The sequence below is a fragment of the Balaenoptera acutorostrata genome, chromosome 8 (assembly GCF_949987535.1).
Source record: "Balaenoptera acutorostrata chromosome 8, mBalAcu1.1, whole genome shotgun sequence".
Taxonomy (NCBI): domain Eukaryota; kingdom Metazoa; phylum Chordata; class Mammalia; order Artiodactyla; family Balaenopteridae; genus Balaenoptera; species Balaenoptera acutorostrata.
In genome coordinates, this window is record NC_080071.1 from 6,762,854 (window position 1) to 6,781,116 (window position 18,263).

Below are 18,263 nucleotides of genomic sequence, written 5' to 3' on the forward strand. Positions count from 1 at the left end.
TTTAAGTTGTCGAGTGCCCATTGTACTTAAAAATGAACTGGAGTGCCCTTTGATTAATGAAGCTATTTTGTGCATCAGAAAACAAAAAGAATGCATTTGATTTTTATAAATGTATGTGTCTTAGACATTTTCACCACACACTAATAGGTGTCCAGCCTCATCTCAAGTCATCACAAATTCACAGATTCATAGTTCTCAGGAAGGGACAGAGACTCACTAATTTATTATTAGACTATTCTAGAGCTGCAAAACTCACACAAATTAATACATTTGTTAATAGCTATTCCATTTTATTGACATTATATATAAGTTATTACGTGGAAGAGTATAGTGAGGATGAGTAGGTGGGACACAGAGGGCTTTTTGGGTTTTTTTGGCCATGCCGCATGGCTTGTGGCCTTAGTTCCCCAATTAGGGATCGAACCAGGGACCTGGACAGTGAGAGCATGGAGTCCTAACCACAGTGAAAATACTCTGTATGATGCTGTAATGATGGATACAAGTCATTATACATTTGTCCAAACCAATAGAATGTACAACACCAAGACTGAACCCTAATGTAAACTATGGACTCTAGCTGTATCAATGTTGTTTTCATCAGTTTTAACAAATGTATCACTCTGATGGGGGATGCTGATAATGGGAGAGGCTATGCATGTGCAGGGGCAAGGGGTATGTGGGAAACCTCTGTACCTTCCCTTCAATCTTGATATAAACTTAAAATTGCTCTAAAAACTAATGTCTTAAAACTGAGTGAATAATGGCTTTGATTTATGCCATTAATATCCGTATTACACATTATGTCATTCTGTCCTAACCTACTGATGATATATTTTGCACAGCAGCGGAAATGTTCCTACTATAAAGTATTGATACTTAAAAACAGAGATGGTAAAGCAATAAAGGAGCTCATTTCATGTCAGTAAAGAGCTTTACAAAAATTTTATTCTGTTAGATTATGACAATAATTTCTATCAATTTATCTAGTACTATCTATTGTGAATTACGATGTTTAATGATGATACTATACAACCTCCCTAGAGAAACTGCTGAGATACTGACCTCTACATTAACTGGTAATCTTATCCAGGCCTCCTTGAGGGCCTAGACACATCAAGGAATATGCAATCCTGACATTAAAATTATGTTATCAACATTTCTTATCAACAATAATAGTGTTTGAATAAATGTTTCTCTTCTCATTTTCCTGTTTCTTCATCTTTTTGATAACTGGGTCATGGAAATAACCTGATGATATAAAAAAATGTGTGGAAAACAAGTGGTTGATTATCCAAACCCACTGCCAGGATAAGTTATTCTGAATTATAGATAACTAGTTTTAAAATAATCTGGAACTACTGTCACCATCTTGTCAAAGATTTCTTTTTATTTTTCCCTCCATAGTGGAGCACCCCATTACCTACAATACACTAGAGATTTTCAAAGTAGTTGTACATCCACAGTAGAATTTTCATTCTGTAGTTTCAAATAATCAGACCAATATATGTTATGCTATAGTAATTGCAGGAAAAGAGAATGAAACAATGGAAGTGGATTGGAATCCCTAGGAACAGAATAAAACAGAATAGAATAAGAATAAGAATAGGAGAGAGGGAAGAAAGGGAGACAGTAAGAAGAGAAGTGAGAAGGGAGTAAAGGAGAGGGAGGGGAGGGAGGGAGGGAGGGAGATTTTAAGGAAAGAAGACTGCACAAGCACTTTGGGTTACTTTATCTTTCCAACAAGGGGCAATAATACACATATACATGAAGGTTCTTCTCCCTACTCCACCCCAAGTTTAATTCCTGTCTTTTTTGGGGGAATGGATCTTAACTATACTGTGAAATCCCATGCTACCTACTGCTCTTTTATGGTTCAACTACACTCAAGTTTGTTGATGATTAACTGTTACTGAACTTAATGATTAGTTTGCTTGTATTAAAATATTGAAGATTGCTTGGTGTAGGACATAGAAATTTGTTTTCTCTGTGAGGAAGAGATAGTTGGTGGTGATTTACTACTTTCTTCCTTCCCATAATTATTATTATTATTTTCTTTTACCATCTCAGTTCTTATATGAGTGAATATAACACATGCCCTTTTGTTTTCAGGTCTAGATGTTGATGGAATATATCGAGTTAGTGGCAATCTAGCAACAATACAGAAGTTAAGATTTATTGTCAACCAAGGTAAGTGATTTCTTCACTTCAGACTTTTTACAAGTAGTTTCGTCTCCAACAATATTTCACACTCTCTGCGTATGTATTATGAATATATAATGATAAAGGCTTTGAAGGGAGAAAGAGAAATTTGAAGAAATTAAACAATTATTACCAGAGAAGTAAAAGATAGCCAGCTCACTTGGAGGTAAATAGAATAAAGAGAGGGACTAACTATTATGTTGTGTGAAATAAATAAGTGAAATATGACAAACTAAAAATGAAGAAGAGAATAATAAAAGGAAAAAATAAACTAGCTTTGAAAAATGTTACTGGCATATGATACACACTTAATATATGTTGATAAATGAATAAATAAATGAATGGTGGAAAATGTAAGAGTCAAGATCACAGATGTTAGAAAAATATATAATAGGTAAGTAAAAGAATTAAAAATTAGGAAATACAAATATCATCAAAGGATTACAAGCTAAAAGAACTATGATATACTACTACAAGCCTATTAAAATGGCTAAAATTTAAAACACTGACAACACCAAATGCTGACAAGGATGTGGAGCAACAGGAACTCTCATTCATGCTGGTAGAAATGGAAAATAGTACAGCTAGTTCGGAAAATAGCTTAGCAGTTTCTTATGAAAATAAGCATATTCTTACCTTATTACCCAGCAGTTGTGCTCCTTGGTATTTACACAAATGAGTTCAAAACTTATGTCCACACAAAAAACTGCACACAATATTTCCAGCAGCTTTATTCGTAATTGGTAAAATTTGAAAGCAACCAAGATATCCTTCAATAGGTGACTGGACAAACAAACCATAAAATATCCATAAAATGGAATATTATTCAACGATAAAATGAAATGAGCTGTCAAGTGATGAAAAGGCTTCGAGGAAACTTAAAGGCATATTGCTATGTGAAAGAAGCCAGTCTGAAAATGCTATATACTCTGTTGTCTCAACTATATGACATTTTGGAAAAGGCAAAACTATGGAGATAGTAGAAAGATCAGTGATAGCAAAGGATTTGAGGGGAGAGGAGGAAGAATAAGCACAGGGGATTTTTAGGGCCATGAAACTATTCTGTTTGATGTTGTAATAGTGGATACATGTCATTATATATGTCATTATACATTTGTCAAAATCTATATAATATACAACACTAAGAGTGAACCTTAATGTAAACTATGGACTTTAGTCCAATATTGAACTATAGTCCAATATTGGCTCATCAATTGTAACAAATGTACTACACTAATGCAAGATGTTACTAATAGGGGAAATTTGGGGGGAGTGGTCAGGCATAAGAGGGAGTATATTGGAACTCTGTATTTTCTATTTTTCTGTAAACCTAAAACTTCTCTAAAAAAGACAGTGAATTTTAAAAATGAAAATTAGGAAATGTTGAAAAAAAAAAGACTAAAACATCTTGAGATGGTGTTACAGACAGCTCACAGGTTTAGAATTAGACACATGGAGTAAAACCCAGACACTCTCTCCTTGTGTCCTTGGCATCTTATTTAACTCCCTTATGCTCTGTTTCTTATCAGTAAAAACAGGATGGAAGTGCCTTGGAAATGTTTGTGAGAATGAAATGAGATAGTGTGTGGTATTCCCTTAGTAACGTAACAGACTCGTGGTAGTTGTTCAGTACATCTAAGTTTCCCTTTCACTTAAAAAGTCAATGATGTCTCATTACCTTCAGGAGAATTTACACAAAGTCTTCATAATCTGGCTTCCCAGCTACTTCTAGCTGACTGCAGGTCCTCTGAATTTCCTTCAGGATACATTCCTAACTGTACTTCCTTATTTACATACTGTTGTATTTCTTAATGCCTTTGCATAGTCTCTTCCATCTACTTTCAATATACTCCTATATTTTCCTTCCCATCCCACATACAAAAGCTTCCTGCCTGGTTAGATTTCTCCTTATTCTTCAAGGCCCAGATTATAAATAATTTTCTCCAGGGAGCCTGCAGCATCCCTCAGTCAGATTCCTTCTCTGTGTGCCCATTACGCTGGGTAGTTAAATTTGCATTCGTACAGGCACATCTAACTTCTAAAATTCCATCTATTATAAGACCCAGAGATTTAATGCCATCTTTTAAAGAGAATTTTATCAAATGTATTCAGTGATTGTATTTCACAAACATTAAAATTTGAAAGTCTTGGAATAAAAAAAGAGGATATTGGTTGAAATATGTGTCTCCTCCATGAATGTCTATACACCTAAAAAGGTAGGATTTAAATCAACCTTGTATCTTCCCTCACTAACCACCAGTAGCTCCGGAGCCTCCATACAGGGAGCTCTTAATATCTGTTGTATAGTGTGTGTGTGTGTTGCAAATAGGAGAAGTATTAATACGGAGAATCATTAACCTCTCCAGCAGTTCAACTTGGGTTGAACCATACTTTTAAGTGTTAACTGCAGTGCTTTTGGCCAGTGGCCACATGATTCTTATTTCTGAGCATCTCTATAGCCTAGAATGTGTTTGCTCACTAATGTGCACCGTTGTCTTTCAGAATTACTGTCCTTCCTGGGCAAAAAACAGAACTGAACATTACCTTATGTATTCATATTGGCTCCATTGGCCTGAACCAAAGTCCCCCCCCCCACCCGTGGATAAAAATTGGATAAAATACCCCAGCTTTTTATAACCATTCCTGTTTATAACCAGCTAAAATCATTCTTGTAATATATTTCATACTGAAACCATATCCTGATTGGGATTCTAGACAGGTGGGCAACACATTTCTTCTACAAAGAAGAAATCTCAAAACAGAAGCCATGCTAGAAACAAACACTAGTTGCATTTCCTGCCTTAAAAAAAAATTATGCTCAGCAGTCTGAAAAGGCAAAAAAAAAAAATCTGCAGTGAAAATATGAAATCTGTCCATCTCATCTTTTGCAATCCAAACTTCAGCATCCTCTGGGGCTGTGTAACTGCTCATGTTTCCTTGAGAGTTGACAATGTAAAGCTGGACAGAGGCCTGAGTTGGTATCTGGTAGCACAGAATTGTCAGTAAACTGTCTCCCTGGTTTATACCACTGTCAGAATGAAACACACTCAACACAAATTATGCTATATTAGAACCTTTGATACTAGTATTTTGTCCAAGCTGTGTTGTGGAGTTGTTTTGAATTAGATGATAAAAGATATGCATATACCATCCTCTCTCAAATTTTGCTAATCAGATTATCCTGTGAATGAAATTTTCAGGAGTGGACCTGTAGCATTTGTTCTAACACCATACCTTCCCCTCCATCTGCATGCTGGTTGCTGACAGCAGAGCTGATATGGGAGAGAATCAGTGCTGGATACAAAGAGACTGAGTGTGTACATTGTGGTCTCCCCGCTGTGTGTGTATGTGTGCGTGTGTGTGCAGTGAAGTGGCAGTGCAGTGATAATTCCTTGAAAAGCATAAAGGAATATGTGAATGCAATGCATTCTTTTTTTGTATTCAGAGATGGAACATAGCTGGTTTTGGCATACCCTCTTTGTATCAACACCTTTTATCTCCTCCATGTTCACGTTCCACAACGTTTCCTTTTCAGAAGGTTCTAAACGTACGTTTTTAAAATGAACAAGCCCTACCCACCATTGGACTAGACAAATGAAAACTGATTTTGGGGATTTTCAAGAACAGTTTAATTGCAATTTATGTATTTCACTAACTTTCTTGAATGCTATAATCATCAGCAATTCTAAATACACCAGTTGAATGATTCAATTTGTTTTGGTTTTCTGTTTGACTCACTAAATCAGTAGGAATTGGATACCCTTATTATACTTCCAGATCAGATGGCATGCAAGTTAAACTCAAAGTGATCACTTTTGAAAAGTATTTCTTAATTATAACTAGTAATGAAGATGGTAATAATTATTATTGTAAAAGTAGCTAACATGTTTTCATAATTTATTATGTGCCAGGCACTGTACCAAGTGCTTTACTTATATCATTTAATTTAATCCTTTCTGCTATCCCATAAAATGTGTTCTATTACTGCTCCCATTTTAAAATTGAGGAAACTGAGGCTCAGAAATGTTAAATAATGTCCTAAGGTCATAAAGCAATAAGTGAAAGAGCTAGGACTAGATCCCAGGTCTCTCTGTCTCAGAGCCTGTGCTAAAAACCACTGCCTGATTTGACATTTCCCATTCACTGATTGTTGATTACCTCCTTACAAAAGTGGAGTTCAGTCTTTTCATGTTGTACCCAGTTGTTAGTGACTTTCTTTCTGTTTTCTGTAAGTGACAAGTACTGTCATAGGAGTTTGGCTAAAACTTTTCAAGAAAGAGAAATGCCTGGGAAAACACCAAATGCCATAGTTAGGAAGAAGCCAGGCGCTACCATTCTCTGTAAGGCTTCATGTATCTATGCTTGGACCAACAAACTACTTTAACACAATATTCTGTTGCAACCTTCAGGAGAGGCATTGAAGACTCTAGATTTACTGGGCTGCTGACGCATTACTGAGCAGTGCTCTGCCTTGTTTGTTGTCTTTGGTGACAGCTTTCAGTGGCATTTTGCTGATGCTGCCCTTCCATTCTATGAGGGCATCCCCAAAGAAAACTAGTCTATGACCTCAGATGTCAACTTGTCATCAGCCTGTGAGTCCGCGTCGATTCTTTGGGATGATCTGTGACGTGCTGGTTTTCTTGTGTGGGGTACTTTTACAAAGGACAGACTTTAGCACTGAGGATGCTGCATAACTGTCTTGAGAACTTTTTGACAGTGGGTCTTAGAAGTCCCACCAGTCTGAATTCCCCCTCCTTCTGACATAAAAATTCTGCTTTGAGCTGCCCATCTAGCTTATTGTTCAAACTCCAAATTCAGTTCAGACTCTTCTTTGGTATTACTTAGATGTTCTCTTTCACCCTTTAAAAAAGGGACAAGGAAGACTGGCATCCTTTTTGGAAGATATTAACTATGAAGTTTCCCAAGCCCATAAGCCAATGGGAGGACTATGGGGCACTAAACGAAGAACTGACTGGGAATTTTCCAAACTGGTGTTTCTTAGTACACAGTAAAAAATATTCCCTCTAAGCATTTCTCTGAACTGGAGGAAGTTACTTCTTACCAGGATTTTAGACATGTTTTCCATATATAGAAAAATAATTTAAAGGAACATTCTTAGGGACACCCTCCTTCACTTTTTCACACCCGGAGGAACAAAATATATAAATGCCATAAATCTACATGGCCAAGAATCTTAATTGGGTATGTGGGTGTGTGTAAGTGTGTGTTCATACGATTGTGTGTGTGTTATTTTAAAATGGAAGAGGATTTTTTCCCATTAATTTACAGTCTTGTACTTTGCATACCTTTATTCATCCAGATCTTATTGACATAATGATCCAAATTAAATATTGGCTTAAAGAGATGAACTTGCTTATTTTGAACATACTAAGAATAAGCTCCATTGAAAATAAACCATTAGAGAAACAATTTTGTGTTGCCAACTATATCTAAACTACTTTTTTATAGATTTGTACCACAAAGCAAAGAAAGCAAAGCATTAACTTCAGTAGCTATCCCAGTGCTTTTCATATTATTTGCAGCATCAAAAATTGAATAAATGAAGAGGAAAGCGAGAAAGAATGTGAACAATTGGCAGTTTCACCATGAAATAAGCAATTGTATGAAACAGAAAAAGATCTGGAAAAGGATTTCAAAACTTCTAGTTCTGTTCTCATAAAATAGACCTTGCATCAAGTCCATTCATTTTTCTATTAAGTGAGTTTATATTGCCCTCTTATTATTTTTAAAACGAGGTATTTCCTTAAGCTTACTTCCCTCTCACTGCCAACCACAGCAACAACAAAACAAACTGTGTTACTTGCTTTATCCCATTCCACAGGGCAGTTTTGGGAAAGTTGAATCATTGATATTGCACCTTTCTGGCTTCCATGTGACAAGATTATCTTTTAACAATGATTTATTTTTCCCATTAAAGCTGAAAAGATCACTTGATCATAAAAGGGCCAGACTCTAACATCATTCAGGGCTTTGGAAACTTTCTTAGAACTCATTTTTTTAGCTACGTTGAGTCAGAGAGCTCAAAAGACTTGTACTGCTTTCTAGCTGCTTAAGAAAATATATTTGTCATTAGTAAATAATGGTAAACACAGAGGTCAAAACAATAAGCTCTTCACGTACGTGTATATTTATATAGTTTTTAGTTTCATGTAATATTTGAATAGCAACTTTCTGAATATAGTCTCTAAAGTAAACAAATTGTGGCTACTTATGTTAAAGCAAATTGTACCATCCATTCACTGTGGACTACATTTTATAATTCATTTCATCCCAAGCAATAAGGAACTGACTTAACTGTGTGGTGAAACAATCAAAGACAGAGACCATCTAGTGGGGAAAGAGCACTGGATAAGCATCGATGAAACTGCCTCCTTATCTTGATTCTGAGCTGCTATTCGTTAGTCTAATGGAAACTATTGTAACCCCTTTGAATCACAGACTCTTCATTTCCAAGATGGGAATAATAATGAAAATACTAGGACTTTAAGAACTCTGAATCAGCCAAGTGATCATCAGTATTAACTTTAATTAAGATGACAAGTGGTTACATGAAATCAGATCAATATTACTTAGATGTGTTAATAATAGCATGATACTAAATATTAATAATCAAATATGGCTTTTAGCTTCCACATGATTGAGTTTTCTCTGATGATAACAAGATTATTTTTCTTTGGAGACTCCCTGCTATCCAATGATTTGTCTCATTCCTAGCCAAATTCATAGGAAATCTGGGTTCGCTTTATCTTATCCATAGGCTTTTGGGAGATTCCAGATTCCAAAAGACTAGCCTCATGTTCACTGGAGAGGAGGAGAAAAGTCTACTGAAATTTTAGGGCCTAGTTTAGTTGTGGCTTTTCCATTGGGTCAAGAAATTGAGTCCAGAAACTAAATCTGTCAGAGTTGTGCCACTGCCAATCTTCAAGGAAAACCCTAAGGATATTTATAAAAATCCATCATCATCATAAATCTTTATCATCACCATAAGAATTAATGTATAGTCATTAAATATTAGTGGAAAAACACACCAAGCTTACTTCTGCTCTAACCAAGCTTTAAAGTACTGGTTCCCAACCCTGACTATATTTCAAAATTTTATTGGTTATCTACTGCTGCCTAACAATATTACCACCAACTTAGCTGCTTAAGCAACACACATTTATTGTCTCCCAGTTTTTGTGGGTCAGAAGTCTGGGCATGGATTAGCTGAATTCTCCATAAGGCTACAATCAAGGTGTCAGCCAGGGGTGGGTCCTATCTGGAGGCTCAACTGGGGACTGGTCTGCTTCCAAGCTCCCATGATTGTTGGCAGGATTTAATTCCTTGTGGGTTGTTGGACTTAAGGTCTCAACATTACTGGCTGTTGGCCAAAGGCCTTGTGGACATTTCCATAGGCCATTTGACAACATGGCAGCTTTCTTCATCAAAGGAGCAAGGGATATAGACCAGCGGCTAAAGCAAAGTTGTAATCTTTTGTAAGATATCATGAAGGTTATAACTCAACACCTTTGGGGCATGCTGATGGTTAGAAGCAAGTCACAATTCGTATCCATGCCCTAGAGGAGGGGATGACAGAAGGCATGAATACAAGGAGGAGGAGATAATCAGGGATCATTTTAAAGTCTGTCTGCCATGAGAATCAAGTAGTGGAACCTTTTAAAAATAAAGATTTTTGGAGCTCAGTCATAAAAACTCTGATGTAAAAATCTGAGGTTAGAGCTATAAGTATGCATTTTTAAAGAAAAACTTTACAGGTGAGTCAAGTGCATAGCCAGGTTTGGGAACCCCTGCAAAGTATCCAGCTAGTTTTATTCTGGCTATTTAGAGGAGACGTGACCTACAAGCCATAAGATATGTGAAGTTTATTTGAGGAAAACAGAAATAGACTATGAACCCTTTTTTGTTAACCAATTTTCTAGTGATGAGAAGTTTTATTTTTGACTATTGATTGATATAATAATGTTAACTAACTTTTATGAACTCTGAGTCATGATTTGGAATATAACTAAGAAATGAATGTCATGAATGTAACACGTATATTATTCATATGATTAAAATTGCTGACATTTTTCACAGCTGCAATCCTTTTCCAATATTATAGATTTTGGAATAAATGAAAAGGAAAGTTGTTTTACCTAAGGATTTGCTAACAAAACTAAAGAGTAAATAATATTTTAAAATGTAACAGAATAATACTGATGCTGATGATAGCTAGCATTTAATTGAGAATCTGCTATGTGGCAGGTATGCAAAGTTAGAGTTATCTCAAACCCTCATAAAAGTTTGCAAGGTAGATAAACTTTATTATCCACATTATTCACACATGAAAATCATGGTTCAGAAAGTTTAAGTAACTTTTCTAAGGTTACAAAGTTATTATGTTTTGAAGCCAGACAGTGAACCCATTTTAAACTTACTCCAAAGAATATATTGCTCGTTGCTGGATTCAATTTACTATAGGGGAGGGGGCAGCTCTCTCATTTTCTTCTTTTTAACATCAAAGAACCAAAAACCACTTCTTTTCATTATAATACTATACATTCTTGGTGTCCAGTCTGTGGGACTCTTTTATAAAAGGAAACTTCATTTTAAAATGTCCTTTCAATAAATAACCCCTAACTACCTGTGACTTCATGAAGGGTAGTAAGTTTGATTCATTTTTGTATCCCCAATACAACAAAGTGCCCACTACTGTTTATGGGTTAAAGATTTGTTGCAACAAAATAAGAGAATGATGAACTTCTTAAACAAATCAACTCTCTATCAAATGTCTCATTGGTACATTGTGTTAGGTTCTACTTCTTGGATGTCTCAGTAAAGAAAACTCAAGCTGTATCTCACATTTATTTTCTCCCAGACTCCTATAAATTAACACAATTTTAGACTGTATAAAAAAATCATGGGACAGAAATAAAGAGTGAAAAATCCTGTATTCCCATTCTCTGCCTCAGTAAGACAGAGCTTGAGGAGAGATGGTTTACCTTGTGTCACTGGCAATTGGGCAAGTCAGGCACGACACAGGAAGTAGCGGTGTAACTTCGCTTGCCATCTTGGCTCTCCAGAATGTTGGAACTGACTAAGTAGAGAGAAGATAGGAATTGAATAAATAACAATGAAATTAACTATATTGCTCTTGTTAAGTCCATGTCCTGAAGTTTGAATTTTGAAAGTATGCTTTGGTTTTTGTTTTCACGCAGGAGGTCCCTGTTGCCAATAATTATGGCTTCAGTGACGCAAATATATTTATACGACACCTCTTTTTCAAGGTGCGCCATGTAGTTTCGAAGGAGCTCCTAACCAAAGTGTGCTATAGGAAAAAAAGTATCCGTATTCCTTCAAAGCTGCTTCTAGAAAGAAAAAGGAACAGGTGTAGGGGCAGGAAGGAATTCTGGGGCGTCTCCATAAACTCCCTGAAGAGAAGCATCCAAAATTTACAAAGGTAGGGGCTGAAGCAGTGATCAGATGAAAATCTGAATGACTTATTAGAGTCATGCAGACCTCAAAACCCATCCTCTCTATGTCCTCACGTTCATGGCCCACCAGAGACGGAGTGGCAGGTATCCCTGTCAGCTTTCCTTCTCTCTGAGGGTCCTGGCACATCAGGACTGATACGGAACTGAGAGGTGAGCTCCATAAAATAAGATTTTGGCTTTTACATCATTCATTCATTGACAGACACTTAAAAAGTTCTTACTATGTGCCAGGCAACATGCAGGATGCTGGAAATAGCAGTGAATACAACAAAGGACATTCTCATTGACATAGAGCCTGTATTTCCATGGATATTCCAGTCCACTAGCCAAGAAGATTGGCGGTCTGTGCAATGTAAATTAGTAAGAAAATTCTAGGATCTGCAGGCCCCACAGATTCTTTTTCCTTCCTACCTCTCTGATCTCACCACGTACCTCTCTCTCATCTCATTATTTTCCAGCCACCCTGGCTTCCTTCCTTCCTCCCTTCCTTCCCTCCTTCCTTCCTTCCTTCCATCAAGACACATCAAGCTCATTGCCTTCCCAGGGCTTTGGCTTTTGCTCCTGTGGCTTTGCTCCGCCCACAGGGTTTGTGGCAACCCTGACCAAGTTTATCCATGCCATTCTTCCAACAGCCTTTGCTCACCTTGTGTCTCTGTGTCACATTTTGGTAATTCTCACAATATTTCAAACTTCTTCATTATAATGATTGTTATGGTGACCTGTGATCGGTTATCTTTGATGTTACTATTGTAATTGTTTTGGGGCGCTGTGAACCATGCCCATGTAAGACAGTGAACTTAATCCATAAACGTTGTGTGTGTTCTGTCTGCTCCACCAGCCAGCCATTCCCTTGTCTCTCTCCTTCTTCATAGGTTTCCCTATTCCCTAAGACACAACAAAACTGAAATCAGGCCAATTAATAACCCTACAATGGCCTTTAAGTGTTCAAGTAAACACTTAAATCAAAAGCTAGAAATGATTAAGCTTAGTGAGGAAGGCATGTCAAAAGCTGTGATAGGTAGAAAGCTAGGCCTCTTGCACCAGTTAGCCAAGTTACGAATCAAAGCAAAAAATTTTTTTTAAAAATTAGAAGTGCTACTCCAGTGAACTCACAAATGATAAGAAAGTGAAACAGTCTTATTGCTAATACAGAGAAAGTTTTAGTGGTCTGGATAGAAGATCAAACCAGCCACAACATTCCTTAAAGCCAAAGCCTAATCCCGAGCAAGGCCCTAACTCTCTTCAATTCTATGAAGCCTGAGAGAGATGAGGAAGCTGCAGAGGAAAAGTTTGAAGCTAGCAGAGGTTGGTTCAGGAGGTTTAAGGAAAGAAGCTGTCTCAGTAACATCAAATCACAAAGTGAAGCAGCAAGTGCTGATAGAAGCTGCAGCAAGTTGTCCAGAAGATGTAGCTAAGATAATTAATGAAGGTGGCTACACTAAACAACAAATTTTCAATGCAGATGAAACAGCCTTATATTGGAAGAAGACACCATCTAGGACTTTCATAGTTAGAGAAGTCAATGCTGGCTTCAAAGCTTCAAAGGACAGGCTGACTCTCTTATAAGTAGAGGCTAATGTTCTAGTGACTTGAAGTTGAAGCCAGTGCTCATTTAGCATTCTGAAAATCCTAGGGCCCTTAAGACTTATGCTGCATCCACTCTGCCTGTGCTCTATAAATGGAACAACAAAGCCTGGGTGACAGCACATCTGTTGACAACATGGTTTACTGAATATTTTAAGCCCACTGTTGAGACCTACTGCTCAGAAAAAAAGATTTCTTTCAAAATATTACTGTTCATTCACAATGCACCTGGCCACCCAAGAGCTCTGATGGAGATGGATAATGAGATTGATGTTTTCATGCCTGCTAACAGCACCCATTCTGCAGCCCTTGGGGCAAGGAGTAATTTTGACTTTCAAGTCTTATTATTTCAGAAATATATTTTGTAAAGCTATATAGATGGTGACTCGTCTGATGGATTTGGGCCAAGTAAATTGAAAACCTTCTGGAAAGGATTCACCATTCTAGATGCCACTAAGAACATTAGTGATTCATGGGAAGAAGCTGAAATATCAACATCAGTAGAAGTTTGGAAGAAGTTGATTCCAACCTTCATGAATGACTTTGAGGGGCTCAACACTTCAGTGGAGGAAGTGACTGCAGATGTGGTGGAGAGAGCAAGAGAATTAAAAGTAGAGCCTAAGTCTGTGAGACTATTTCTGTTTTGTAAATAAGTTAATTTGTATCATTTTTTTTTTAGATTCCACATATAAGCGATATATGATATTTCTCTTTCTCTGTCTGACTGACTTTGCTCAGTATGACAGTCTCTGGGTCCATCCATGTTGCTGCAAATGGCATTATTTTCTTCTTTTTAATGGCTGAGTAATATTCCATTGTATATATGTACCACATCTTCTTTATCCATTCCTCTGTCGATGCAGACTTAGAGAACGAACTTATGGTTACCAGGGGGAAAGGGTGGCGGAGGCAGGGATTGTAAGGGAGTTTGGGATTGACATGTACACACTGCTGTATTTAAAGTAGATGACCAACAAGGACCTACTGTAGAGGACAGAGAACTCTGCTCAATATTGTGTAACAACCTGAATGGGAAAAGAATTTGAAAAGGAATAGATACATGTATATGTCTAACTGAATCACTTTGTGGCACACCTCAAACTAACACAACATTGTTAATCAACTATATTCCAACATAAAATTAAAAGTTTAAAAAAAATCATTTTAGAGATTATAACATAGGAAGAAATGTTTTTATTTTAAGACACATGATCATCTATGAAGAAAATCCCTGAGACTACATAAAATAGCTATTACAACGAATAAATTAATTTAGTAAAGTCCCAGGAAACAAAGCAGGATGGCTTGATTACCACAGGAAATGAGAGACTTTTGTTGGAGTGATGGAACTATTCTGTATGTTGATTGTACTGGAAGTTATATGATTGTATGAGTTTGTCAAAATGCAGATCTGTACAACAAAGAGAACAAACTTCAGTGTACGTAAACTGAATTAATAAGCAAATCATTATTGAAAAAAAAAAAGAAGTGGAGCCTAAGATGTGACTGAATTGCTACAATCTCGTGATAAAACTTGAATGGGTGAGGAGTTGCTTTTTATGGATGAGCAAAGAAATTGGTTTCTTGAGATGGAATTTACTTCTGGTGAACACGCTGTGAAGATTGTTGAAATGGAAAGAAAAAAAAGATTTAGAATATTACATAAACTTAGTTGATAAAGCAGTGGGAGGGTTTGAGAGGATGGACTCCAATTTTGAAAGAAGTTCTACTGTGGGTAAAATGCTATCAAACAGCACTGCGCGCTACAGAGAACCTGCTTGTAAAAGGAAGAGTCTATCAGTGTGGCAAACTTCACTGTCATATTTTAAGAGTTTGCCCCCAGCCACCCCAGCCTTGAGCACCCACCACCCAGCTCAGTCAGCACCCATCCACATCAAGGCAAGACCCTCCACCAACAGAAAAGATTATGACTCACTGAAAGCTCAGTTGATGGTTAGCATCTTTTAGCAATAAGTTATGTGTGATTAAGGTTATGTACATTGTTTTTGTAGGCATAATGCTACTGCACACTTAATAGACTACAGTATAGTGTAAATATGACTTTTATATTCACTGGAAGGCCAAAAAAGTTGTGTGACTCACTTTATTGTGGCATTCGCTTTACTGCTGTGGTCTGCAGCAGAACCCACAATATCTTCGAGGTATGCCTGTAGAAACAAAAGTTATATCGAAATGTGTCCCTGACAACTATCCTGATGGAGACATCTATTTTAATAGGATATAGGATGAAGTATATGTTTTTTAAAAGGAAAGAATACTTGAGAAAGGGCTAATCTCATGTCCTCCTTGGATTATTTAAATGTCACTCAAATTTTCCCTGGATCACCCCAATGCACAAAAATTGCTGCTCCTTTTAAATCCTATATTTGCAGTTTCAACTACTCGATTCACAGAAATCTCATATTGTGTATGTTGTCATATATTATTAGCAAACATTATGTGTCTATCTTATCTTCTCAACACACTGAACACTTCTTAAGAGCAGAGCTCATATCTTTTAAGTCCGTCGGTCCTACTTTACTTTGGAGACTATCTCACACCTGATAGAATCTCTATACATTTTAATTAATATATTGATCAGATCCAGAGTTGGGACATTTCATTGAAAAAGAAAAAGCATTTTGCACATGCTAGAGATCACTCTCGAAATGGACTATGTCATTGCATATTGCCGAACTCCGTTCAAGAAACAATGGCAAGAAAAGCATAAAATGTTTGACTAGGTGCTGGTGACTTTTATTGTCTTCTTTTTTCTAAACTGTGTACTAATTTCCTACAATTAATACGTGTTTCTTTAGAAATAACAAAAGAAATATATGTTTTGTTTTAAAGAATTGGGTAAATCCACTTTAGGAGAATGGTGTTCACTCCTTAGAACATGCCAAGGGAATGTCAGTACTTGAGTTCTCTAAAGCATTTTTCAATGCTGTCTCACTAGATCTTTATAAAAGAGCTCTTCACTTTATAGATGAATGAAAGTCCCTATGAGTTTAAATGAATTGCTAAAAGTTGCATTTGTTTCATTCAACTGATATTTTGAGAAGGCACTATGTGTCCCCTGGTAATCTAGAGACGAACTGGATTTAAAGCCCAGCTATGGTCTTCTAATGCCTGGCCCCCATCTTGGAGACTCTTAAGGCCAGCAGGGTGTCCGATAGTCTACTTAACATAATGTCCATGAGATTCTGAGACGCTCATTGGAATAATTTTGTTTAAATAGCAGTTTTTCTTGCTGTTTCACCATCTCATCTTTTACAGTTCTCCAAATTGTCTTTCTGTGGTCTCCCCACTCCCTGCTACATTTTTCCCCAGGGAGTGGCCTGTTCTCCTTTCTACTTAATTCATTCCTTTAATGTTCTGACAACCATAAGGGATTCACTGTCCTTTCTCTGCTCGAGATGTTGGAATTCAATGTCCCATCAGCCACAGGGACTGGAGTGTGTATGTATATTATTGTTTGTTTGGTCCCAATGGAAGGAACAGCAGATCTATCTTTCTGAGCAAGAGGCACACAATCATTGGTTTTGCTGACTGGTAAACTCACCTCCTTAAGACAAATCTCACGATTCCTGTAAGTCTCAACAGGAATTAGCTGCTTCTTCCACTATGTTCCCTTAGCATTTTGTACCTGTGGTTTGGCACTGGTTTTAGTCTATTTTGTATCGTATCTCTCTCCCTTTCCCAACTGTTGGATGCTGGGAAGTGAAGTGCACTTCACACTTACTTCTGGATTTCCCATTATGCCCATCCTGTGCCAAGCACATTATAGGCCCTCAGTAAAGTTGTACCTGCCAGAACCTATAATTTCCGCTTGCCAAATACGCAGCCAAGAGAAGTGTGTGCCTTGGCATCAGCATTACACTTCTACCCTCAGAGAGTTATCTGACTTGAAACTGGGGTCAATCATCAGTCAAAGCATAGAGGGACGAAGTGTGGCTGCAGAGACTTCAAGTCATTCTACCTTCACCCCTGACACCTCCAAAGCCTGCTTTCTCCACACTCATACTCACAGCACCCAACCGTCTTCTCTATTCCATCTCTCCCTCTCCCTTTTCCCTTCCCCTCTGCTGAACTTTATCAGCCCCATTCCCAAGAGTCTGTTCAGAGCTTCCAAGGTGACAATCTGTTAATCTGAATATGCTAGCTCAGGCTCTGTACTACATAATAGCGTAATATAAGGGGCCTCCTATAACCAGGCCAATAGTGAGGATATCAGGTTTCTACATAAGGTATTTTCAAAACGTAATGTTGACTCACCTCAAATCACACCACTTAGACAACTTTATAGCCAACTATGCCTGGAATTTTCTTTTTATGACTCAAGAAAATGTTGTATCTCTCATATGTTTATTCTTGCTTCTGAATTAATATAGCACTCATGAATCCTAAATCCCGGTGTAATTCTGAGATCACTGTTCTCAGTACTGATCTAGGTACCTAGAAATTTCTTCTAATCAAAAATTTTAAAATGTACAAAATACAATGGAAACAAAAAAGACCATATAAAGAGCCATCTAAAGCACTTTAGAAGTTAAGTATACCAGCTAGATAAATTCAGATCTCCAAATTACAAAAATGAAAATTCAAAAAAATTTAGATATCTTTATATCTGTTTCTTCATTTATACCACCTTGTGTGTTTATAGAAGGAATAATATTCAGGAACTTTTCATTTCACTGGGATAAGAAGAGAAAATGCTAACCACAGTGCAGCCTCACGACTCAAAAGTCTGTAACTAGTATTAATGAACTTCTAAAATGCTAATTTTAATGCTTACCCCTCTAAGAAAGACGCCTTAGAGCAAAACCTCTCATTTCTTATCTGCTGAAAGCAATGTGTTTGCATCCCTTACAAAATAAAATGGTTGAAATAGGGTTTTTGAATGGTTTAAAGTTTCAAGGACTTGTCTTGTTCACAGTTATTCCTCTAGAGAAAAGAAATTTATAAAATCACATCCCTTAATGG

General features: G+C 37.0%; 1 protein-coding gene across 2 annotated transcripts in view; it reads left to right on the forward strand.

The window, feature by feature from the left end:
- Window positions 1-18,263, forward strand: part of ARHGAP15 (Rho GTPase activating protein 15) — a 610,484-nt gene that overhangs the window by 417,322 nt on the left and 174,899 nt on the right. For both annotated transcript variants that reach the window (XM_057551505.1, XM_007183022.2), the window contains one exon: window positions 2,110-2,187. In XM_057551505.1, coding sequence (XP_057407488.1) covers window positions 2,110-2,187 — 78 coding nt within the window. The remainder of the gene's footprint in view (window positions 1-2,109; window positions 2,188-18,263) is intronic.